Source organism: Alligator mississippiensis, chromosome 2, assembly GCF_030867095.1.
Source record: "Alligator mississippiensis isolate rAllMis1 chromosome 2, rAllMis1, whole genome shotgun sequence".
In the NCBI taxonomy this organism is placed as follows: Eukaryota; Metazoa; Chordata; order Crocodylia; family Alligatoridae; genus Alligator; species Alligator mississippiensis.
This window is the reverse complement of record NC_081825.1, coordinates 293,164,196-293,188,830: the sequence shown is the minus strand read 5'-3', so window position 1 is coordinate 293,188,830 and position 24,635 is coordinate 293,164,196. Positions and strand designations below refer to the sequence as shown.

At 50.3% G+C, this 24,635-nt stretch overlaps 1 protein-coding gene across 1 annotated transcript; it reads right to left on the bottom strand.

The window, feature by feature from the left end:
* Window positions 1-5,432: 5,432 nt before the first annotated feature.
* Window positions 5,433-24,177, bottom strand: LGALS3 (galectin 3). Its single transcript, XM_014598840.3, has 6 exons — window positions 24,093-24,177; window positions 11,657-11,678; window positions 9,328-9,726; window positions 8,269-8,357; window positions 7,100-7,268; window positions 5,433-5,723 (listed from the first exon to the last, which is right to left on the bottom strand). Exons 2-6 carry the CDS (start codon window positions 11,672-11,674, stop codon window positions 5,568-5,570), a joined length of 831 nt encoding a protein of 276 aa, XP_014454326.2. The 5' UTR covers window positions 11,675-11,678; window positions 24,093-24,177; the 3' UTR covers window positions 5,433-5,567.
* Between the last annotated feature and the right edge of the window lie 458 nt (window positions 24,178-24,635).

Sequence of the window (24,635 nt, the reverse complement as noted above, 5' to 3'; positions counted from 1 at the left end):
GGATGACTACATGGTCCGGTGGGTGGCAAATTGGCTAGAGGGTCGCACCCAAAGAGTCGTGGTGGATGGGTCGGTCTCGACCTGGAAGGGTGTGGGCAGTGGGGTCCCGCAGGGCTTGGTCCTTGGACCGATACTCTTTAATGTCTTCATCAGCGACTTGGACGAGGGAGTGAAATGTACTCTGTCCAAGTTTGCAGATGACACAAAGCTACGGGGAGAAGTGGACACACCGGAGGGCAGGGAACAGCTGCAGACAGACCTGGACAGGTTGCACAAATGGGCAGAAAACAACAGGATGCAGTTCAACAAGGAGAAATGCAAAGTGCTGCACCTAGGGAGGAAAAATGTCCAGCACACCTACAGCCTAGGGAATGACCTGCTGGGTGGCACAGAGGTGGAAAGGGATCTTGGAGTCCTAGTGGACTCCAAGATGAACATGAGCCGGCAGTGTGACGAAGCCATCAGAAAAGCCAATGGCACTTTATCGTGCATCAGCGGATGCATGACAAATAGGTCCAGGGAGGTGATACTTCCCCTCTAACGGGCACTGGTCAGACTGCAGTTGGAGTACTGCGTGCAATTCTGGGCGCCACACTTCAAGAAGGATGCGGATAACCTGGAGAGGGTACAGCGAAGGGCCACTCGTATGGTTAAGGGCCTGCAGACCAAGCCCTACGAGGAGAGACTAGAGAAACTGGACCTTTTCAGCCTCCACAAGAGAAGGTTGAGAGGCAACCTTGTGGCTGCCTATAAGTTCATCACGGGGGCACAGAAGGGAATAGGTGAGGATTTATTCACCAAGGCGCCCCCGGGGGTTACAAGAAACAATGGCCACAAGCTAGCAGAGAGCAGATTTAGACTGGACATTAGGAAGAACTTCTTCACAGTTCGAGTGGCCAAGGTCTGGAACGGGCTCCCAAGGGAGGTGGTGCTCTCCCCTACCCTGGGGGTCTTCAAGAGGAGGTTAGATGAGTATCTAGCTGGGGTCATCTAGACCCAGCACTCTTTCCTGCTTATGCAGGGGGTCGGACTTGATGATCTATTGAGGTCCCTTCCGACCCTTACATCTATGAATCTATGAATCACATGAGGCCGAGCCACGCTCACTCCTGCCTGGGGCAGCTCACACCTGCCAGACAATACGGCTGGGGTCCTGCACAGCTTCCTGGTGGGGCTGCTGCTGCAGCTGCCCAGGCACTGCTTGGCTCTCCAGTGGCACCTCCTGCCCCTGATGTGCTGCTCCAAGCGGGGGGAAGCTGCAGCTGGGCAGCTTCTACCCCAGCGCATGGGGCTCCAGTTCCAATTCCAGCCGCAGGGCAGAGCGGGGCTGCACAGGGAAGCTGTTCACTGCTGCCCTGGTGAGGCATCCCCTGTGCACACAGCAGCAGCAGGGGCGACAGTGTGGGGTTGTGCCCCTTGCTGCTGCCACACGGGCAGGGGACGTGTCGCCAGGGCAGTGCAGAGCTCACGTTGGCAACAAAATCTCTGCGCAGCCCTGCTGTTCCCTGCAGTGCAGGGTCACACCTGCTAGCCTGCAGAGGCCCTGGGGGAGGGCAGCAGGGCGAGAGCCTGAGCCTACTGTGGGCAGCCTGTGCCCACCCCTGCTCTGCGCACAGGTCTGGAAAGGCACAGGCCCCTGCCATAGTTGAAAAGTATCACCCCTATCTCCCACTGGGAGTGCACACAGCAGTGGAGCCACCCCTCTCCCTCCTCACTGGATGAGCTGCCTTCCCTGTCCCACTCCCCACTGGGGCCATGTGGCCATACGTTCTAGCCCAAAGCTCCACGCATTGCCCAGCTGGGCAGCAGCCCCAGTCCTGTCCAGCTGGCCTCAATTCATGCTCCCCCCCCAATCCCCTCCAATTTACCTGGGTTAGCTGCTCTCCCAGCTGCCTGGTGGCCGTGTGCATATACATGCATGTGGCACCCTCTGCCTGACCGCCCTCCTCCTGCTCCCTCCAACCCCCTTCCGGCTGGAACTACCAGCTTGCACAGCACTTGCTGCAGCACCGTGAAATCAGCCGATTTCTCTGTTACAATGAGAAATCTGCATTTTCCCCAGGTAAAGGGGAAAATTTGTGTTTTTCTTCATTTCCCATGGGAAACAAGATCCCTGTTAAAATCATCAGAGGTTTTCAAGGCTGTGCTTTCAACAATGGAATCGTCCAATGTTATATTGACTTTGGTTTAATTTGTCTATTAAGCTTTTGCTGTGTATTTCATTTATTGATATGTTCAGGAGATGGGCAGCAGCAAAAGTGAAGTTCATCTCTCATGGAGCTGTTTTCCAGGCCAGAGGTCTACTGCATAGTAAAGTCAGTGTCAACACTATGCAAAAGAGAGAGAATTGGTTTCCCTGACACCTACGGAAGAATAATCAAAAGCACAGATATTGAAAGGGAGATAGATAGCTGACTGTGTAACAGCACTGCTGAGAAGGATCGTACGATTTCGGTGGATTGAAGACTATATGAGTTGGCAGTTTGACGGTGCATCATCAGGTATATGGAGTGGAAAGCACAGAAGATGATAGTGCCACTCTGTGGCAGTAGTTGGGCCTCATCTGGTTAGGCAGATGTTGGAAGACTGCTACAAGGAAGAGGGAGAATACCTTTTCTCCCTTGCTGCAGAATTGGATGTGAGCAGTGTCTTGAAAGTGTAACACATTAAGTTTAGATTGGATATTAGGAAAAACTTCTTCACTGTTCAAACAGTGAGGTGGCGGAACAACCCGTCTAAGGAAGTTGTGAAACCTCCTTCACTGGAGCTTTTCAAGAAGAGGCTGGATTAGGCTGGATCTGTCAGGGATGTTATAAGCATGATGATGCCTGGAGTGTGTTGTGAAAAGCAACAGTTGGAAGCCCAGGAGACCCCTTGTGCATTGTTCAGAGCTCACGAGAAGAGCTCTGCAGCCTAGAGCAGGTGAATAAAACAGCTCCGTAACTGGATTTGGGTATGAAAGATAATTAACGGAGCTGGGATAAGTTTATGCTGGAGATGGGTAAGGCGTTCTGGCTCTCTGGTCTAGGTGTGTGGAGTTATGCCCACTGTCCCCAGGTCGCAGAGGGCATTTTATCCTATGCTTCTAGCTTTTACTCAGCCATGTGGGGCTGGGAAGGATTTTTTTTTCCTCCTTCTGTGGTTATGGCTGTCATTTTTGGGTTTTTAACCTTTTTTTCCCCTTCAGAAATATTGTGTTGACTGCAGTCAAGGCTGGAGATTTGAATTGGGGTGTGTTGATGCCCTTGCTGGGAGCTGAAACCCAGAGTTACTTGGCCTTGAGGTCTTGCTTCTCTGCTCCATCAGGCCACATCTGAGGTCAAGAAGGATTTTTACCATATAACTTGCACGGATTGTAGAGGTTGCTGCCTGTGTTGCCAGCCTCGGCCATTCTCAAGGGGCTTAGGCCGAGCTGCAGATGTGTTGCCTAAAGCCTGTTTCTGAGTAACCGCAGTGTGAACCTTTGCACACGTGACAACTAACTTGGTCAGCAAGTAAAGGAAACCATCAAATAATTGAAGCACAAGGTCTGAAAGAAGATAAGGGAAGACTGTACATTAAATAATTCATATAAAACTATGATACAGTATATCTTAAAATACTAATAGTAGTGATTCATGAAACCAAATGTATTAGATGTTATTTTGCTGTGATAGCTACATTTTGTTAAAATACTTAGATAAGTAAGCACTGTAAAAAACAAAAACAGCCTTGTCCAAGAAGACCAGAAAGTAAGGTAAAGAAGAACCAGGAATAGCATTGCACAATGGGGAAGCAAAGGAGATAAGAAACCCTTCCTCTTTTCCAAGGTTATGAATCCCAACCAATTGACACAAGTCCAAGCCCACAAGTGATCTGGTTCAGTCCAGTTCCAAAAGTTTCAGTGAAAAGCAGAAATGTAAATAAATCCAATTGGAGATCATTTATTAAAACATTAAAATCAGCCAGCTATAAGTATTGGGCATTGGTTGGAGGGAAATATGGAGAACTCGGCAAATTCAAGAAGACCTGCTACCAATTTGTGTGCCTCCCACCTCCCAAGTCTCCCAGCTGGCAAAGGTGAGACTCTATGTTGTGTTGTGGATACATGTTTGCTTTCATGTTTTGAGGTGCAAGCAAATAAGGCTGGGCTGTAGACCTGCTTCTGCCTCTTTAGAAGTAACCTTGTTGGGTAGGCTACTGATAAATGTGGGTAACACCTGTCCCTTTGGAGGTGGGGGGCATAAGTCCTCTTCCATGGATCTCTTGAACATACTTTAACAACTACGTCCTGTCCTGGGAGTGGCAGAACGTTGTCCTCATCCCCCTGCTTTACCTGTGGCAAGTTAGTGTGTTTGGGCTGTTTCGGGAATTGTGCCTGGCAGCTGTACGAGAGGGTTGTTTGCAAAGATTAGACAAACACTTCTCTAGGATGGTTCGGACAAGGATGATCCTACCTCAAGCAAGGAGTTGGACTAGACCTCCCGAGGTCCTTTCCCATCCTGCTTTTCTGATTCTAGGACACCCTTGTCTAACTCCAGTGGTAACATCAAACCATTGGGTTGGTTCCTGGTTGGAGATCACAGTACCTCGGCTATCTTGGCAGAAACCGAGGGAAATCTATAGCTCTCTGGTAGCTGACACAGGAACCCTCTCCATTCTGGCAAAGGCTCTCTGGAAAAAAAAAAATCAATTACATTTAAGACAAGTCCACTTGTTTTCTTAAATATTCCAGTGTGATGATATGATCCTCCCAATAGGGAAGAAACCAACTTCTTGAAATCAGTATAGAAACTCCAAGTGTTTCCATGGACTGACACTTATGTGATCTTATTCCCACCATTACAGTTGCTTAAATCTGCTTTTTGAGGCACTTTTTTAAATATAGCTCCTTGTTCTCTTTCTCCTGGGATGGATTCTGGCCAAGAGCTTCAGCACCATTTCTGTTCTTTGCTGCTTGCTTTGAGCAGATCTATGCTTATCAGAGCCTGCTGCCAAACTAAAGAATGCGTTCTTTTAAAAGCGCCTGGCGCTACGCCGCCTGCATTTGTATAAATGGTGAAATGCGCATCAGCACAGAGAAAATAGCAGTGGCATGCTTTTGAACTAAAACCCATCAAATGTTTTAGTTCAAAAGCGCACGCTGCCACTTTCTCCGCGCTGACTTGCATTTTGCCGTCTATACAAACGTATGCAATGCAGTGCCAGGCACCTCAGATCTAACACACTGGATCTCTGGTGCATTGGAGCAGACAAATGAATGTGTATAAATGCCCTTGCTTGTCTTGTTCTTATTTTCTGTACTTCTGTCAAAAGAAAGCACCTCTTGTTAATCTCTTTTGGCCTTCCTTAAACACCTCTTCTCCCCTCTAATATGCCAGCTAAAGTCTGATTGCTAGGAAAGATCTGGGCCCATTTTCTAATACTTTGAATAAGAAACGTAGAAGACAACATTACCTTTAGCAAAAGCATCGTTTATTATCACGCAGTGGACAGAACCTTTAAAAAACCCCAGGAAGGTAAGCGCCATTCAGGAAGCATTAAGAGTTGCATTTCACGGTGAAGTGATCTTACAAAACATCTCGTATTCATATCACAGCATGTGTGACGCTGCCAAGAGTGACGTCCCCGGCAATGCAAAGCCTGTTGATTTCATTCAGGTTCCTCACCCGGTAGTTGTACTGCATCAAGTGAGCATCGTTGACGGCCACCTTGAAATGATCCGTCTCGCAAAGAATTTGGATCTGAAATTTGATTAAGAAGCCAAGAGGTTAGTTTAAGACTAAAACTTCTATCTCAAGGACTGAGCCACAGATTATGGGGCCTATTAGCTTTAGCCTCCTGTTTGGAATGAGAAACAGGTTCTTATTGGCAGAAAGCAGTTGCTATCTGAGTGTGTTAAAATGAGTACTGCGATAGTAGACGTCTTGTACAAATGTTGCCTGCCTTTCTGGCAGCACTTCCATGAGGGTTCAGGAGCCCTTTCCTTCCAATACTACGTCCTTAGCCATCACGAGACAGGCCAGTGCTCTGCAAACAGCAGCACCTCCACCTTTTGTGGCCAAAGTCAAGCTGTGACCAAACACAAAACTATCTTATAGAAAATATTTCTTTACAAGCAGTTTTCTGTGAGCTGGTTTTCCTTCCCATCCACTGGGAGACTGCTGATATGAAACTTTAGTTTTATCAAGGTTCAAAGTCCTTGCAGATGCCCTGTTGAGTGCCAGCAGAGAGAATCGGTGTTAGTGGGGGCAGGGCAAAGAACCTGTTGAGAAAGTTATGGAAACAGCACACCGCACGAAGCTGCCAGTTCTTCCAAAATCTTGTCTGTGTGCCTCCGGACAAGTCGCAGCAGCAGTTTTCTTTATAACCAGATTCATTGACTTTTTTTTTTAAAGTATCAAAGCCTTTGTAGCATTTTTTTTCCATTACTGACAATCCTGACTGTCTGCATCTTTCCTCTGGCTAACAAAATGATCAAGGGCCAAGCAAGCTTCCTAACGCTGCCCTGCTGACATATCCATATCTGAAGGTAAAACATAACCATAGACTGAGAAGGTAGTTTACTGTTTGTACCCAGTTATTATTTAGAAAGCTGAGCAAAGGGCTAAATTACTATATTTTCTTGCATGTAGTGCTTGTGGCTTTACTATTCAAGCAGCTGAAGGAGACAATTGACTTACTAGGTCACTGTTCACTTCAGTCTTTCCTTTTCTAACAGTCTTAATGTTCCCTAATCAAGCTCACCTTTCTTCAGGCAATTTTGCTTTCTGATAGCCATTCCTGGTCTCTCGCCTATTATTTTTTCAACTCTGAGGATTGTAGTTCTTTTCAAAATCATAGATCCATCCACAGAGCCCAGCCTTCAGCAGGAGCTAGGGCTTCAGCTTTAATTAAGTGGCAGCGGGAGGGTATGTCAGCTGAAGTTACTCTGTCCCTGCTCTATGAAGTCATAACTCTGGAAAAAAATTTTTCATTCTGCCTTTTGAAAACAAGGTGCCTATTTGTTCTCTGTATGGGAGAAAAGATGGTATTGTATTTAACTACTGAAAGCTAGAAAATGCACATCTAAACATGTTTTACATCAAGGATGACTTGACTCATAAAGTTTACTTTTTACCTTAAAAGGTCTGCCAGCTTCAAATGGAAACATGGGTGCTGTTCTGTCCTCCGTTCCCCAATTATTCTGAAGCATCGAGTTACAGACTATCACTTTTTTGTTGTCTTCATTGAAGCGGGGATTGAAGTGGAAGGCAACATCCTGCCCTTTCTTGAAATCTATGTTAAATCTGCAAGAGACAAGAATGTAGCAGCTGCTCTATGCCCTGGGACTGACTCTAGGCTCCTTCGCAAAAAGTCACAGGAGCTAATTAAAGCAAGCCGAACCTTTCTGGATATGCTTATGCTATTACATGTTACATGCTGCCTGAAACTAGAAGAGAAAGCCCAGTCTTGGAAGTTTGCTTTTGAATGTTGCTGCCAATTTCCAATCTAATAACCTTGGAAACTTGCTGCCTGGAAGGCCTTAACGCTGAACGAGCAGAACAGGCATCCCAATGAATGCAGATCATGATCTAAATGGGTTCAGCAAGTCTAGCTGAGGACTCCCATCTCGCCACCGTGTCTGTCTTACTGAGGAACCCCAGGGCCTTCCACACTCCTGTTTGCATTTACAATGAGTTACTTTGAAAAGCTGCTGGTTCAAAGATGCATCTGGTCATTTATCAAGAACTGGATGTTGTGGTCCTGCTGACAGATCCCTCCAAAGTGCCCCAAGTGCCCCCAGATCTTTGGCAACTTGGGCCATCTTAATACACAGCACAGTGAAGGCCCGTTTGTTCTCTGAAACAGAGACTAAGAGGAGGTTGGTCACTGCAGAGACCATGTGGAAAATTCAATTAGTTATATAAACACTGACTCAGAGTCACATGTAGGAGACCCAGGTCCCTCCCTTCTTCCTCAGCTGCAAGCTGGGTAGTAACTTGCTAGGACAGGCTGGCGGCAGAAGCAAGTGCCACTTGGATTAGCTCAGCTGCAGTCCTTGGTAGGTGGAGAGGGGACAGAAGTAAGGCTCCTCAATGTCTGTGAGGGCTGAAAGCACCTGACATAGAGCATCTACTTCTGCACATATGAGCCTCATGCTCAGCCAGCCCATGCAAGGATAAAGAGAGTTGTTTTGCTTTATGTTCCTGCCTGGGCATGCAGTGCAAGCCCCAGCTCGCTCCTGGTTAACCCTCCCCAGTTTGCTTAGTCCCTGCTGCAAGGCACCTGCTTCAGCTTTCCTTTTACCTGTTTGGCTTTGGCTTCACCATGCCCGTGATCGTGATGAGCAAACGAGGCATCAGTCCCGTCTGCAAGGGGAGTTCAAAGGGGACTTTCTGTGAAAGAGCACAAGTGTGGTTTTGTTAGTGAGAAACAGCCACAAAGTTGGCACATGAGAGCACCGGCTTCCTCCATGGGCGTTTGCATATGCATGAAGTGACGGTGATCCTAGCAACGCGCCTGGAGATTGCCAGTCATTAGGCTCTTATTCCTGCAGGTAAGGTATCCCTGAGCCTCTGTGTACACGGGTGAAATTACTGTGATGCTGCCTGAAGGTGCATCTATTACCCATGCTTTAGACCAGGGTGGGCCAACTTCACCGGGACTGGAGCTGGCACCCCCTGAGCTACAGGCCACACTGCACCTGCACACCCAGGGCCAGGTTAACCCTTTAGTGGTTAACTCCCCCCTGTAGCTTAGGGCCCTATGCATGTGCCTCATTTGCCTATGTGTTAATTCGGCCCTATACACACCCCACTTCACCAAGGGTGTGCAACCCCCTACACTACAGGTGTGTGTGCATCCCCCCCCTGTCCTGCCAATGTCCTCTGCCAATGCCCCCTCCAGCCAGTCTCCCTTGACTCTGTCTCTAGGGATGGAGGTCAGGTAGCACAATTCAGAGAGAGGAAGAGGATCCCTGAGGTCCTGGCAGGTGGCAGAGTGCTGGGGGGAGTACTGCCTAGACTGGGTGGGCCACATGTTAACCCCTTGGCAGCTGCATGTGGCCTGCAGGCCGTTAGGTTTTTGCAGCTGAGTCCATCTCTGTAACAGCTCCATCTTCCGCAGTGAGGTTCTTCAGAGACTTTCACGCTCCCCTGCGGTGGTGCTCCTGCTCCAAGGGGGTGGCAGCCTGAGCGCTCGCAACTCTCTGGGAGGGCACCCTGCATCTCCTGCACTTGCAGGATTTAACCCCTGTGCTTCTCATTCCAGGCCCCACTGTAGTTTCAGCAAGTTGGGTGCCTCAACTCCAGCTATTATGCTGGCAATAGCCTAAAGACAAAAGCAAGTGCATCACATAGCTCTCACCAATGCAGTGTCTCCTGGCTGTGTGGGAGGTCCTGACCCAGGTCCACTTTGGGGTGCAGTAGGAGGTGCTGCCGGTCCGCTCGGTGGTTGTCCAGGGGCAGGAAATGTGCCAGGTCCCGTGGGTGCTCCAGGATATGCCCCTGGAGCACCAGGAAATGCTCCTGGGCCTGCTGGTGGGCCAGGATAGGCCCCCGGTGCGCCAGGATAGGCCCCCGGTGCGCCAGGATAGGCCCCCGGTGCGCCAGGATAAGGACCTGGGAAAGCCCCAGGATACCCTGGGAATGCTCCGGGACCTGTAGGTTGGTTTCCCCAGGGACCAGGAGGCCAGGCTGGGTTTGGAGGTGCATTCGGGTTTGGGTTTGGGTTTGGATTCCCAGATCCAGCCAAGGCATCAGATAACTGGTAGGGAGAAGAAAAGAAAGAAGCTATTAGCTCTGCCATTACTAAAATTGCTCCAGCAGCCTCAGCAATTTGTGGAAGTCTTTCCCAGACTTCCCTAGGACCAGAATCAGGATAGCAGCCAGCCTGTGCTCTGCCTTCTTTCTATTAAGGTCTGATCCAAAGCCCGCTATAGCAAGCAGGAAGCTTTTTACTACACGTGGGGAGCGTTTCTGTTGGGAACAACAGCGGAGGAGAAAGACCGAGGTCTTTCTACACAAGTCAAGAGATGACTGAGCCACTCATGCTAGGCAGCCCCAAGAAAAGCAAAAAGAATGCTAGGCTGCATCAGGTAAAATCTTTTTAGCAGAGATGGGGAAATCCCAGTGGCACTAGCAACACCTCATAGAAACACAGGCCAAAAAAAAGAAGGCATCCTGGGTCATTGGATCTAGTCCCCTGCAGCTGCAGAGAGCTATTTATCCAAAGAGTCCTAGAAATCATCCACTCCGACCCCCACTTGCCACAACCACAAAGCATCGGGGGGACAGGAAGAAAAGCACATCCCATGCTGCAGAGGCAGGTAAGCCCCTTTCCTCTACCCCCAATCTTTGCCAATCCAACTAGAGGGAAAAATTCTCTCTTGCCCTTAGATCTGGTGATTAGTTTGACCCCAAGTGGAAGAGCAAGGCTGTCCACCAGGAACCTGAGTATCAGCTGCTGGAGCACTGTGCGCTGTCCTGCTCACGCGTGTTCACCAAAAGGGAATTCGAACAGAAGCAGCACAGGGAAGGGCCGCTGGGATCGTAGGAAAGTCGGGCTGCAAGGGAGCTAGCTCACAGGGTCATCTAGTCCAGCCCTTGCTCAGGGCAGCAGCATCCCTGGCTAAACCATCCCAGCCATATGTCTGTCCAACTAACTCGTGAACATTTCCAGGGACACTGATTTCACAGCTTCCCTAGGTAGCCTGTTCCAGGATGATCAGGGGAGCTGAGATCCTGCCTTACAAGTGGATACCAGAAGCACTTGGCATTTTTGCCTAGCCTGAGCGGGAGAAGAGCTATTTAAGCTGAAGGATAGCACTGGCACAAGGACAACTGGGTGTAAACTGGACATGAATAAATGCATGCTGGAAACTGGGAGATGGTTTCTAAATGGGAGGGTGAGATTCTGGAACAGCCGCCCAGCAGGAGTAGCGAGGGGAAAAAGAAAATCAGAAAAAAACCCCAATTAACAGCATTAAGAGGAAGGCAGATAAACTTATGAAAGGGATTATGTGATGTGGTCGTCATGAGAGAAGAAGACTAGACTAAATGATCCTAGTGCTCCCTGCCCTGAATTGGTTAATGGACTCCAGTGAACTTTAAAACAGGCCTGTTTTTCCTTTTGCTTTCACCCGCCCCTCCAAATTTCCATAGGCTGTGAGCAGCGGTATAGGTTGCAGCTAAGGACATAGGCAGATAAGGTTCTTTGGGTAAATCTGTTATCCTTTATTAGACCAATTCAAATAGTTGGTCTAATAAAAGATACCAGATTTACCCAAAACACCTTGTCTACCCATGGGCAGTGAGCAACCATTTGTGCCCAACCTGAGATTTCCAGAAAGCAATGTTAAGCAATAAATATCCAGGCAAAAAGCTGAGCAATCTTGATATGGTGCATGCTGATTATCAAGATGCATTCTCCATACAAAGATCTCTGCTTTAATACAATGAAGAGAGGTCCCATCGAGCTCCCCTTGCAGATGGGACTGGTGCCTCACTTGGTCCATGGTGAAGCCAAAGGCACACGGGAGAAAGGAAGGCCGAAGCAGCTTCCTTGCTGCAGGGGCTAAATGAACTGGGGAGGGTTAACCAGGAGCGAGTTGGGGCTTGCACTCCACACCCAGGCTGGAGCACAAAGCAATGCAATATTGGCTGAAACAGCCTTAAAGAAAAAAGTGAGGACTTACATTAAAACTGTCTGCCATTTTCCTGAAATAAAGACAAAAGAGCAAAGTTAAATGGTTACATTTAACACATTCTGCCTGCAATGGGAAATCTGCCTTTTGCATTTTTATAGCCATGCTCAAAAGGTGGTCAAAATAATAGATTCCCATTTGTCTCGCTTGCCAGCTCAAATTAATGGATTTTCTCACGTAAAAACACATGCTTTCCCATCAAAAAGATGCAGAGGAAAAGTGGGGTGCTTGTTATACGTGAGGAAAAGGGCTCCTCACAGGTCTGGAAATTGGGTGGGGGGTGTTGAGCAGTGGAAACACGAATTGCCAGGGAGCTGGGTGCCATGGCAATTAACACTGCAGCTGTTCCCTCCCCTGCCCCACTCCCGCCCCCAGCCACCCCATTTCCAGAACTGTAGGGAGTCCTCCCTCCCCAACCGGATCAGACTGGCACATGGAGGCGGTCTGCAGCTGGGGCACCGCGTCTGACCTGGCACATCACCCCAGACCCATTACTGACCTATGTGCTGGCTCTGGAGCCACTCACTGGGTTGGGCCCCTGTGTGCAGCCCCATAGCTGGCAGGCCAGGTTGGGTCCTAGCCCTGGCGTGCAACTCCCAGTTTGAGACGAGACTGCCGATCTTAGGTAGTCAACTTGTATTCCAAGGTAAATCTTTGTTCCTTTTTGGGGTTTTCCAAAAGCAGGGTGCATGTTATATGCGGTGCTGTTTATGTGAGAAAATATGGCATCATTGCTGCCAGCAGCATAGATAAGTGTAGTCTGTTAGTTGCACCAGAGAGGCACGGCAGCTGTGAGAAATCCTGCTACCCAGAGTTCAGTGGGGAAAGTATGATCCATTTGCAGATAAGAACATAGTTGGCCATCACACGCGGGGCTACCTGCTGTTGCATACACCAACATTTAAAATTAATAACTCCTTATGTAATCAAATGTTACATTTTCGCTTGTTCAGCTCAAATGGGTGCGTATTTAGGGCAGTGAGAGAGAGCTGTAGTTAGTCTCAGAATCACAGAATCATAAAAAATGAGGGTGGGAAGGGACCTCAGGAGGTCACACCTAGTCCAACCCCCTGCTCAAAGCAGGACCAGCCCCAACTACATCATCTCAGCCAAAGCTTTGTCTACCTGGGTCTTAAAACCCCCCAAGGACAGAGCTTCCACCACCTCTCTGGGTAACCTGTTCCAGGCCTTTACTACCCTCCTAGTGAGAATGTTTTTCTTAATATCCAACATAAACTTCCCTTGCTGCAACTTGAGCCCATTGCTCCTTGTTCTTTCATCTGCCACCACTGAGACCAGTCCAGCTCCATCCTCTTTCAAACCCCACTTCAGGTAGTTGAAGGCTGCTATTAAATCCCCCCCTCAGTCTTCTCTTCTTCAGACTAAATAATCCCAGTTCTCTCAGCCCCTCCTCATAAATCATGTGCCCCAGCCCCCAAACCATTTTCATTGCCCTCCGCTGCCCTTTGTCTTTTACTGGGGGAGCAGAGTTCAGAGATGCCCCTGGTCCAGAGGAAACCACTGGAGCTCTGTTTGCTTCCTAGCCCTGTGGGTACCAACCTAGCATACTGCTTAAATACACACTTGATTTTAATCCCATGTGGGCCCATAGAAAGGAATGATCCTCTTTCTAGTAGTAAAATTGAGTAAGTGCATACGAGGTGTTGAATCAGGGTGTAAGTAATGGAAAGTGGCGAAATACGAAGAGCTGTCAAATGCGCATTGAACAAACAGTGAAACAGTAAAATGTCCCTCCACACACACACACACACACACACACTCCAATGCCTCCATAGTCAACTAAGGCTTTACTTCCAGCTGTCCCAGATATACCACTTCCACCCAAAACCTGTCTTGCAGTAGAAAGCATCAGCTGGTAGGTGGGTTGCTGAGAGGCAGAGGATGTTACACACCCCTTGTAACACACGTTCAAAGCCATAGAGTGGTTTCAAAACTCAGACTAGAACCAGAACCAGACACAGACAACAAACGTGTGCCTTAAAATCTGATTATACTGAGCACTGAGATATTAAAGAAACAAGAAAGGCCAGGTCTTGTCACACTCTAAGAGGCCGGCAGTGGAAGGGGAGGAAAAGCAGGGAGAAAGCTGTGCACCCTTTTCTTCCAAGCATGATCAGATCTCCTGGTCCTTTTGTTCTGTGAGGAACTCTGCAGTCACTCCTGAGCGCATCTTTCTTAAAGGAGGCAAAACGCTGTGCTACTGAGGGGGTGGTGCTCCAGAGGAAACCCGGCTCTGCATCACACCATCCAAGAGGAGGTAAGTTGGGGATACTTCCTTCAATGTTCCATGCGTTTAACTTCCAGGTGTTTTGTAGATCCCAAGATGCTGTTCGTGCAAAGGTGATGTGCCATTTATACCCTCACAGTAGGGTCAAAAGAGACGGTAAGCAGCACGCAGGCCTTGTGTTGGCTGCCTGTGCCTGGGATGAATTGCTCCCGAAAAGAACAGGATGCAGCAAGATACACTCTTTTAACTGGTCTCCTCCAAGATCCCCCTCTTGCCCCTCTACCCCAAGCAAGACATCGGTGAGGATCTTTACAAGCTCACTAAGGCCACAAACTCTGCTCTTTCTGCCTTTGGTAATAAATATTCTGCAGCCAGAAATTAGCTGACTTGATTGTTGGCTGCTTCCAGCAATCCCAGTCGTGTTCTTTATAGTCATGTAGTAAAGCAAGGTCCCTGCCTGGTAAAACTGCAAGCATCTAAGGCACTGGTCAGCAACCTGCAGGCTGGATTTGGCCTGTGAAGCCATTGGATCTGGTCTGTGGCATTCGGCAACAGGGGACCATGGTGGCAGAGGCTTTGCTGCTTGGCAGGAAGAAACAGTGCTGACGGTGGTGGGCAGGTCCCAGCGATGGCCCACTTTGGACTTGGGTTAGACTATTCTGGCCTACAGCTGAAAAATACTGTAAAGAACTGGTCTAAAATATAGACACAGGGGTAAGAATAGACAATAAAGGTGCACCGATACGTAGGTTGCATATTGGATTGGCACTGATAAAAGGAAAATTAATATTATCGGATATCAGCTTTTTTTGCCCACTGTAGTTGATAAAGTCACTGATAAATATAATGTGCCTCTGGCTGGGCCCCTGGACTCAGTGTACGTGCACGTGGCCAGGAATACAGCCGGGCAGCGTGGAGAGCAGTGCCCTGCAGGTAAGTCTGTGGAGGGGGAAGGGAAGAGGTGTGGGGGTGCAGATTGAGGCCCCTCACAGTGAGGGAGGGAGTGGTGCAGGAGCAGGGGATGCTGCCCAGCCAGGGCAGTGAATGGGACCCTGGGGCTGGGACAGGCAAAGGGATGGAGCTGTGGGTGGCTTGTCTGGGGGTGTGGAGGAGGGGCAGCTCTCCACCACTGCATGCACCCCTGGGAGAGGCACGGGGGGGCATGTGCCCCCCCCAGATTTGTGAAGGGGCAGAGGTGGGCTGCCTGCTATGGGCTTGGGGCCAGGGGTAGCTCCAGCCTCTTCCCAGTGTGGGGGGGCTGGGCTCAGAGCAGGTGGGAGCAGAGCGGGATCAGCTGTGCAGGGCAGGTGGCGGGGCTGAGTAGGGTGCTTATGGGGGGGCTAAGACAAATTTTGGGCTGGCTAGAGCCCCCCCAAGCCCTGCCCCTGCTTGGGGAACTCCGCTCTGCTGCTTTCCCTTGGGAGCCCCACGTGGGCTACACATCCCCTGCCTGCCCTGCAGTGGGGGGGCTCCCAAGGGAAAGGCAACAGAGTGGAGTGCCCCAAGCAGGGACAGTGCTAGGAGGGGTTGGGGAGGGCTATGGCCACCCCAACATTTGCCTTAGGCCCCCCCCCCATAGCCACCCCCTCTCAGCGCTGCTGCCCACCGGTCTGCCCTGCACAGCTGAGCCTGCACTGCTCCCACCCACTCTGAGCCCAGCCCCCACACCGAGAAGAGGCTGGCACCACCCCTGGCCCTGAGCCTACAGGGGGCAGCTTACCTCTGACCCGCGAACAAATCTGGGGGGGGGGGGCACATGCCCCCCCATGCCTCTCCCCAGGGTGCACGCAGGGGCAGGGAGCTGCCCCTCTTCCTTCCCCACCCCTGGGTGAGCCAACTACGGCTCCATCCTGCTACCTGTCCCAGCCCCAGGGTCGTATTCACTGCCCTGGCTGGGCAGTGCCCCCAGGCCCTGCCCCACTCCCTCCCTCACTGTGGGGGCCTCAACCTGCACCCCTCATACCCCTTCCCTCCCCCACACCTCTTCCCTCCACAGACTTACCTGCAGGGCACTACTCTCCATGCTGCCCGGCTGTACTTCTGTAAAGAGGTTATTGAATTGGTATCGGCCAATACGGCTGGTTAATAATCAGCTATCGGTATTGGCCAAGGAAATCTTTATCAGTGCACACCTATTAGACACTGTGCAAGAAGAAATCAGCTTAGTGCATTACCTGTTAGCTGGCTAGAGGGTCTTGCCCCTCCACTCAGGATCTGACTGATCACCATTTTTGGGGTCAGGAAAGAATTTTATCCGAGGTACACTGATTTATAACGGTCCATATCAGATTGGCACCGATAAAAGGAAAATTGACATTATTGGCAATCGGCTTTTTTTGGCTGATATAGCTGATAATATCACTGATAAATGCCATGTGCATACACGCAGCTGCAGCATGCATGTGGCCAGGCATGCAGCCTGGCAACTTGGAGAACAGCATCTAGCTGGTAAGTTTGTGGGGGGCGGGGAGGGGGAGAAGGGGCATAGTGGGGACAGATTGAAGCCCCCATGGTAAGAGAGGGAGGGAGTGGCGCTGAGGCAGGGGCTGCCCAGCCAGGTAGGCGCAGGTCAGGGGGTGGAGCCACAGTCGGAGCATGCGGGGGCGGGGGGCAGGGAGGGGGCAGCTCCCTACTGCAGCACATACCCCAGGGAAGGCATAGGCGGCATGTGCCCTCTGGATTTGCGCGCAGGGTGAGGGTGGGTTTCCTGCTATGCGCTCGGGGCTAGAGGCTGTGCCAGCCTCTTCTTGGCAGGGTGGGGCTGGGCCAGGGCGGGTGGCAACGGTGCTGGGAGAAGGGCTACGGCAGGGATGGGGGACACGCGCTATGGTGAATTTTGGGGTGACTGTAGCCTGTCCTGTAGCCCCCCTCCCAGTGCCACCATCTGCCACCTTGCCTGCCCCAAGCACAGCCCCAGGCCAGGCCCCCTGCCAGGAAGAGGCCAATGCAGCCTCTGGCCCCAAGCCTGCAGCAGGCAGCTTGCCCTTGCCCCATGTACAAATCCAGGGGGCACATGCCCCCCCGTCTCCCCTGGGGGTATGCACATGGATAAGCCATCTATGGCTCCATCCTGCACCCTGCCTCAGCTGGGCAGTGCCTACCCTTGCCCCAGCCCTACTCTCGCCTTCACCATGGAGGTCTCGATGTGCCCCCTCCATGCCTCTTCCCCCCCTACCCCAGACTTACCAGCCAGATGCTGCTTTCCAAGCTGTTAGGTTGCATACAGGCTATCGTAACGGTATTGGCCAATACGGCTGATTAATGACCAGTCATCTCAGCCCAAAAAAATCTTTATTGGTGCACCCCTAAATTTTACCCATGGTCAGACTGGTATGGACTGGGGGTGGGGAGGAGGTTGCCTTTCTCTGTATTGGAGGTCATGGATCTCTTGGGGATTTTAACAATGTTAAAGCAACAGGACATTGGCCACCATCATCCCCCTGCTTTACCGGTGGCAGGTTAGGGTGTTACGTCTTGTGGTTGTGTCAGGGTTGACTGTGTAGTTTTGCCAGTAGGTCAGACAAGAATTTATATGGGGTGGTTTCAATAGGGATGATCTGTCTCAGGCAGGGGGTTGGTCTAGATGTGACCCTTGGAGGTCCCTTCCAGCCCAACTTTTCTATGATTGGGCAGAAAAGAACACAGTCACTCCTCTGCCAGCAGCTTGCAGGGACCTCTGCAGTGCTAAACTTTAAAAAATGTGAATATAACTGAGTGGGAAATCTGACCTGGACACCCACAAGCTTTGTGCAAAAAATAAAAATAAAAAAGTGCCGTTTTACATCCTTCTTTCCCGTCAGCAACTGCACTGTAAGGAGCATGACTGTTTTGGTTTAGTCAGTCATTTAGACACACACGTTTTCAGTTTTCATTTGGCACGCGAGTGGTTGTGACGCTTATTCCAGGATAAATCAGAGAAAAACAAGCTATTCAGGGACCGTCCATCTCCCAGCCCCCACAGTGTTCTCCTAGCAAACGTTTCAACTCATGTAGTAAAAAAACAGCTCAGAGTCTCCAGAGCCTGGAGTAAAAACCACAAACTATGCAGAAATTGTTTTCTTTCTTCCTTTCTGTTTTTTTTTTAAAGAGGCAGGGCCATCACAGAGACACATTTTGTGCAGTTGAGGGTGCGGCACAAATATGAGTCAGAACTTCAGATGCTTCAGTCAAGTGCTCCCTCCCTGCAGCACTAGCAAATGAACTCGAGATATGCTTGGTACAGCGTACTCTGGCCTGCACATTCCTCTCCCCTCCCCGTGCTTTTCATCAGTAGGTCTCAAAGTAGGGTAAGCATCATTGTCCCCACTTTACAGACAGGGACACTGAGGCTATGGACAGAAGTTGCACATAAACCAGTTTAAGTGATCAGAAACTGGTTTAAACTTGTAACAAAACAGAAGCTCAGCGCATGTAATCCAGTTTCAAAATGGCTGAAACTGGTTTAAGATAAACCTGGTTGAATGCAGTATCAGATGTAACTGATTTGGGTCAAACCGGTTTATGAAACTTCTGTCCCAGATCCCTTCCTGGTTCAAGTTAAATCACAGTCCCCTAGCACCCCAACATGCTTTGCAGCCCTAGGCTAGGCTGTGCGGTCTGCTTCAGAGAGCAGGGCTGGCCCCACCCCTCTGCTCCCTAGCTGGAGCAGTGAGGGCTGGCTGACAAGGGGGTGGAGGTGGCACAAGCCTGGTTGGGGATGCAGCCCAGTCTGTGGCGGGGGGGACTGGCCCCTCCAGGCAAACCCCAGCTGGGGTCTGGGGCCGGGGGGGGGAGGGGGGAAATGCCCCTTCCCTTGCTTAAACTTACTGCTGGCTGCAACTGTGGACTACAAATCCCAGAGGCACCTGGAAGCAGGAAGAGGAAGTGATGAGAACCCTGCAGAGTCCTTCTGCTGCGATCGTGGACTGCAAGTCCCAGAGACCTCAGGGGCAGCAGGAAGAGGAAGTAAATACAGCCAGAGAGCCATGCTGTAGCATGCCCAGGCTTCTGGCCTGAGGCACTGCAGCCATGGAGCTGCATTTCCTGAATCAAAGTCTGTTCACTTCTGTTTCAATTTAATCTGTGCAGTTTAGACAAACCTGCAAAGACTGAACTGATTCAGCCTTGGGTTTTTTGACTGTCTGTATCTAGCCTGAGGCTCACCAAGAAGTGAGGTAACTTGCCCAAGGTTACCGGCAAGTCAGTGGCACAAGTTCCTTGATCCCAGCCCAGTGTTCTTCCCACTGGCCCACAATGCCTTTCTAGTAGTAGTACACCAGCAGCGACAGCTCCCATAGCCTCAGGGATGGCAGGACCTGCCCCAGGAGTTGACAGAGCATCAGACATCGCACAAATCCTCTCTGCCTCCCAAAGCTTGTGCTTTTGGGGTGTATCGGTCTATCAAGGGAAACCAAAAAGTACACAAGAGCACAGAGGTTTCTGTACTGCTGGGGGGGAAAAAATCAGTACGCTGACTAGAACCAAACTTTGATCCATTTTTCTAGCACAGAGAAGACCAAAGTAATACCCAACTCCCATCCTGAATGTATCTATACTCTAAATGGAGAAGACAAAACCGTGCATGGGGGTGGGTGGAGGGGACAGGACATGGGGGTGAATCCCTCTTGTTACATAGCAGGTCTAATCACTTCTGGAAGGCCTGGACAGAGGTTTCCTGGTAGGAGGCAGGAACAGCAACCCAGAGTGAGAAGACAGGAGCTTAGAAGAGTGCCAACAATAATTTTGGAAAAGGGTTCCTTCATTTTGCAGCTTAGAAACACAGCGCTATCCAAGTTCTCTCCTGCCAGCTGCGGGGCAAACCACAGACAGGAAAGAAGCTGAGATGGCCACTCCCGCTCCTGGTTTATTCTTAGGCAAAAAGCTCTTTTGGTCCTGACGTCTTCCTGGCCCCTCAGGTCTGCACAAGCCCTCCTTGTTCTCCTGTTTGTTTTCTTGTTTTTCTTCCAGGGCCCGCAGGATTCTGCAACGAGTTGAAACAGAGCGGGAGGCTGCAATTCTGAGTTGCAAAACAGCTAGATGCACAACCTGGGCTGAAGTTTGCTCTGTGCCAATGTTAATCCAGCTGGAATTAGCCTGTCTGCCCCATGTGACGCTGAACTGACAAAACTGGGGGGGGTGAGAAATCCAGATCACAGAGAAAACACATATGCAACATAGTGCCTTAACCAAAGCCCACTGACATCAATGCAAGACTTTTGTGCATTATCTTGAAGGCCCGTACAGTGCGGTGTCTAGCCACAACCAGGTACCATCGGAAATAAGCTTCCAGTAAGGCAACCAGGGATGCCAAATGCAGAGGACTAGGGCCATCCGGGTTCGTCTATGCATGGGGTCATTCTGCAATATCCCAACCTGGATGAAGCTAACCCAGAACAAGCAGCTCTCTCTGGAGGAGTCACGGCATCCACAGCTGGTTTTATTCAGGAATAGCTATGGCATGTTGAATTCACACAAGTTTTATTCCAAATGATGGTAACTTACAGGCATACTTTCCATTTTCGTGTCCAGAGAGACGCCCTCAGAGAAAGCTGAAAGCAGCTGAACAATTCCCCTTCTTGACAGACATCCAAAGGCACTGCCCCTATTGATAACGGAGCTGAGCGGCTGTTCAGATTAAAGGATCTTCTGTTTTTTTCAGTACTTGTTAACCCCATGTTGCCACAAGCCATGACTCAGGTCTGCCTGGGAATTGCTCAAGAATCATGAGCTCTTCAGAAGACAAATCATACGAGAGACATCATAATAGTTATGGCTTTGCGGTCTTTTATTCACCTTTTTGAGCCAGCACATTTTGGGTTTGCAGGCTTCTCTCTTGGACACGTTTTGTGTTATTTGGAGATGAAGGGTCTCACTGGGGATGTGCCTGTGGGACAGTCAAAGATGTAACTGCAACCATAGCTGTATGGAGAAGCTTGAGCTAATGGTATACTAGCCAGCTGGGTGCTGAGTGCCTTGTCGCCATGGCAGTGCGGAGCCCAGCACAAGCTGCAAAATCCACACAACACCCTGGTAAATACTCAGGCAACAAGCCCAAGCTGAGCTCTACAATACCATGGTTAGACTCCTAGCAGCAACCAAGCAAGCTAGTTTTAAAACTAGATCAAGTATATCTACATGAGCTGCAGTCATACCTCTGGATTTCAGTATAGACTCATAATCATAGGGTTCACAGGGCCTTAGGATAGACCACAAATATCTTGTGATCTGAAGAGTTGGGGGAGTTGGCAACAGCCCTCCGGACAAGAGATTTCCTAGTGCTGTGGCCGATGTTAAAAGGTGTTAGCATTAAGCAGCCCTTGGGTTAATATTATGTGGTCCAAGCAACATCTCCAATCTTCTCATAACCACAGGAATACTGTGTTTTGTTATTTTAACAATAGCTCTGGAGGGGCAATAGTGAGCTGTTGTCTTCTTCAAGAGTCACCTCCAATTTGGAGGTTATCTATCACCACCCTCCATCTTTGAGGGTCGGATGGCAGAGCTGTAAAACATGGTCTCTCGTGGATACTACTCCATCCTTCTGATGTAGCTACGCTTATTTTCCTCCTCTTTCCTAGTTTTCCTTCCATCTTGTCTCATAGTATAAAATGCAGGAATTGAGCCATTTAGTGATGACCGGGGTAGGTGTCCACAGAAAGAGCTTTTCCTTGAATCATGTATTTCAAGCAGCCGTGCTCTTTCCAAGTTCATCTTTCTGCACAGGTCGTCACTTGTGGGTATGGAGATCCGGCTGATTTCCAAAATTCTTTTCCAGCCCCAGAATTCACAGGTCTGATTAACCTCCTAGTGTTTGGTTGTATTTTTTCCAGTGTCCAGCTTCCAGAGTCAACCACGGGGGGGCTGGCCACATCTAGCGTGTCAGGTAGATGTGTAAAATTACCTTTCCGTAACGCAGAAGACAATGAAGATACAGAATGAACTTTCTGCAACAATTACTGTTTTCATTTTTCTACCGCATTTCCCATCTGATATAGGCAAACCGCCTAAGTACAGAAACTTATCAGTATGCCTGCAGTGACCCAAGTACAGAAACGTGTCATCCCTTGCTGTCTAGACAGAATCTTATACTTTGCTGCATTTTCCTTAACTTCCTTGTCTTGCTTTTCTTAGCATTAATCATCATTCCACAATTCTTGATGCTTTTGTTCAAGGCACTCAGCATATTCAGTTCTGCTCTAGTTGAAGCTCTGTGGCCCATCCTACGGTGTTATATAAACTCCATTAACTCAAATGACCTGCTTGTTATCTTCGAAGCCTTCTTTAATGGTACCTTATGCATACATGGTGAATGGGTACAGAGATAAAATTCAACCCTGGCAGATGCCTGCCTTTATCTTGAAATACCAAATATTTCATGTCTTACTCATATTGCCCTTGGTACAGGCTTTTTTGCCAAGAGGAAATCTTGTGAGCTGACACGGCAGTCTATAAGAATACACGTCAGTTGTCATGCGGGATCTTACCAGATGCCATCGCAAAAAATCAAAGCATAAAAGAACTCTTTCTACTCATTGGCAGAGTGTTCTCCCAGCGAGGATTGTTTCCTTCATGCCCGCTCCTGAGAGGGAGCAGAACTCACTTCAGCTGGTTTGCAGAACAGCAGCAAACGGTCTCATTAACCCTTTGGTTTCAACAACACCAGAAGACAAGGGTTTAAAACACTGTCTCACAAGCACCAGAACCATTCATAAGGGTCCACTGTCAGAGACATCTCCACTTTTACCCCTTCCTGCCCTGGTCACATTCTCCCTTCTAAGGACATGTAAAAGTGAGAAACGGCCAGTCAGCCTGTTACCTACTCGGTATAAGAACTGCTAGAAACAGCACGCCAACCCACCAGCTAGGATAGTCCGCTGCTCCAGCTCTGTGCATGTGCGTGTGCATGTGTAGGCCAAGGGATTTGCATGCATACATGTGCGTGCAGGTAGGCAGGGGAGGGAGGGTAAAGCCTGAGGACAAGGGATTTGTGTGCAGACATGTGTGTGTGTGTGCAAGTAGGCTCGGGAGGGAGGGTAAAGACTGAGGACAAAAGGGATTTGCGTGCATACATGTGCGCGTGCGTGCAGGTAGGCAGGGGAGGGAGGGTAAAGACTGAGGATAGGAGGGATTTGCCAGACAATTTCATTGAGGCTTCCCCAGAATATTTTCTTTTGGGCTGAACCTTTCGATGCTCAGTCTCAGACATTTTTATCTTAGAAAGTTTGAGGTGAGTCTCCACCAGCTTTTGGAGGGGAAATAAAAGATACTCTTCCTGGGCTTGGGGGTGGGGCAGGGTGTTCATGTTATATTAGCTACCAGTTTTTTTTTTTCACAAAAAGGACAGACTTAGCCCACTATCTTTCTAGGGCACTGGCAAAGTTTTTAAAAAGTTTACGGCCATGTTCAGCAAAGCAGCCTTGCCAACACCACAGTATCAGGGGTTTGATCTGCAGGTCTGAAAAAACACCCTGGCTCTATAGGTGTGACCGGAGGAACTGAGCTTAAGTTTTAAGCACAATTCGTGCCAGATCCAGTTGCCCAACCTCATTGTGCCAAGTCTGTCGCTTCCTCCCTTGTTAAAAAACAGTAAAGAGAGCATTACGTATGCAACCCTGAACCGACACCATTCGGGATCAGGTATGCACCCCTAAGCCAGGAAATTCAGTTCTCCAAGCTCATCCCCTGAATGGAAATGTGTGCCAGGACTCGGTCCCAGCGTCAGTCGTAACTCAACCTTTCCACCCCCTTCCCCGCAGAAGCCCGGCATGCTCCTCGCCAGGTGCGGCCCGGAGTCTCTCCCTGGGGGCGGCGGGACCCTGGCTTGATGCAGCCTTGCCAACTCCAGCGATGTTGGGTGTTGTTCTAAAGTCTACGCTTCCAGGGTGCGAAAAACGGAGCTCTTCCTTTTATGCCTATGTATATAGAGAGATAGGGATCTATTTATAGAGCGACAGATAGGAGAAAGAGCTAAGTTTTTCGCACTCCGGGAGCGCAGACTTTAGGAACAAGCCCAGCAGCAGGAGAGCGGGCAGCGCTGCTGCTGGGAGGGAAGACCGGGGACGCTGGAGGGCCCCGAGGCTCCACACCTGGCTGCCCGTCCCGCAGCCGCGTGCGGGGCCCTGCCAAGCCCCGTGCGGGGGTAGCGGAGCCGGCCCTGCCCCTGCCCCTGCCCCTGCCCCGCGGTGCGCAGCCCGCGCTCACCTGCGTGCGGGGCTGCAGCGGCTCCGGCTGCGGCTGCGCCAGTGCGCGGGCAGCGGCTCCAGCAGCCTCCCCGAGCCGGGCAGGGCGGGGCGGGGCGGGGCGGGGCAGGGGCAGGGCGGCCCTAGCTCCACCTCCCCGGGGAGGAGGAGGCTCCGCCCGGGATGGGGAGGTTGGTGCGGGGCTCCCCTCTGCAGAGGGAGGGAGCGGGGCAGAGACCCCGCGCAGGGGCCGGGGCTCTGCCCCTTCCCCGGGGGCTTGGCCGTGACGAGGCTGGGGGCTCCCCCAGCACGGTCTGCCCTACCAGTGGGGCAGAGGAGGCTAGGAGCAAGGGGTGCGGGTTGCTGCTCCCACACCCCCTTTTGGGAAATCCTGGATCTGCCCCATCTCGTCTCCTAGCTGATCTCTGAAGGTCCCTTCCAGCCTGACTTCTGTGACTGTCCACCAGGGCGGCAGGGCGAGATCCTTCGAAGGGTGTCCAGGGAAGTGTAAGGAGATGGGCAGGGTCAGGGTCTCCCTTGCCTGGCTGCAAGGAGGCAAGACACA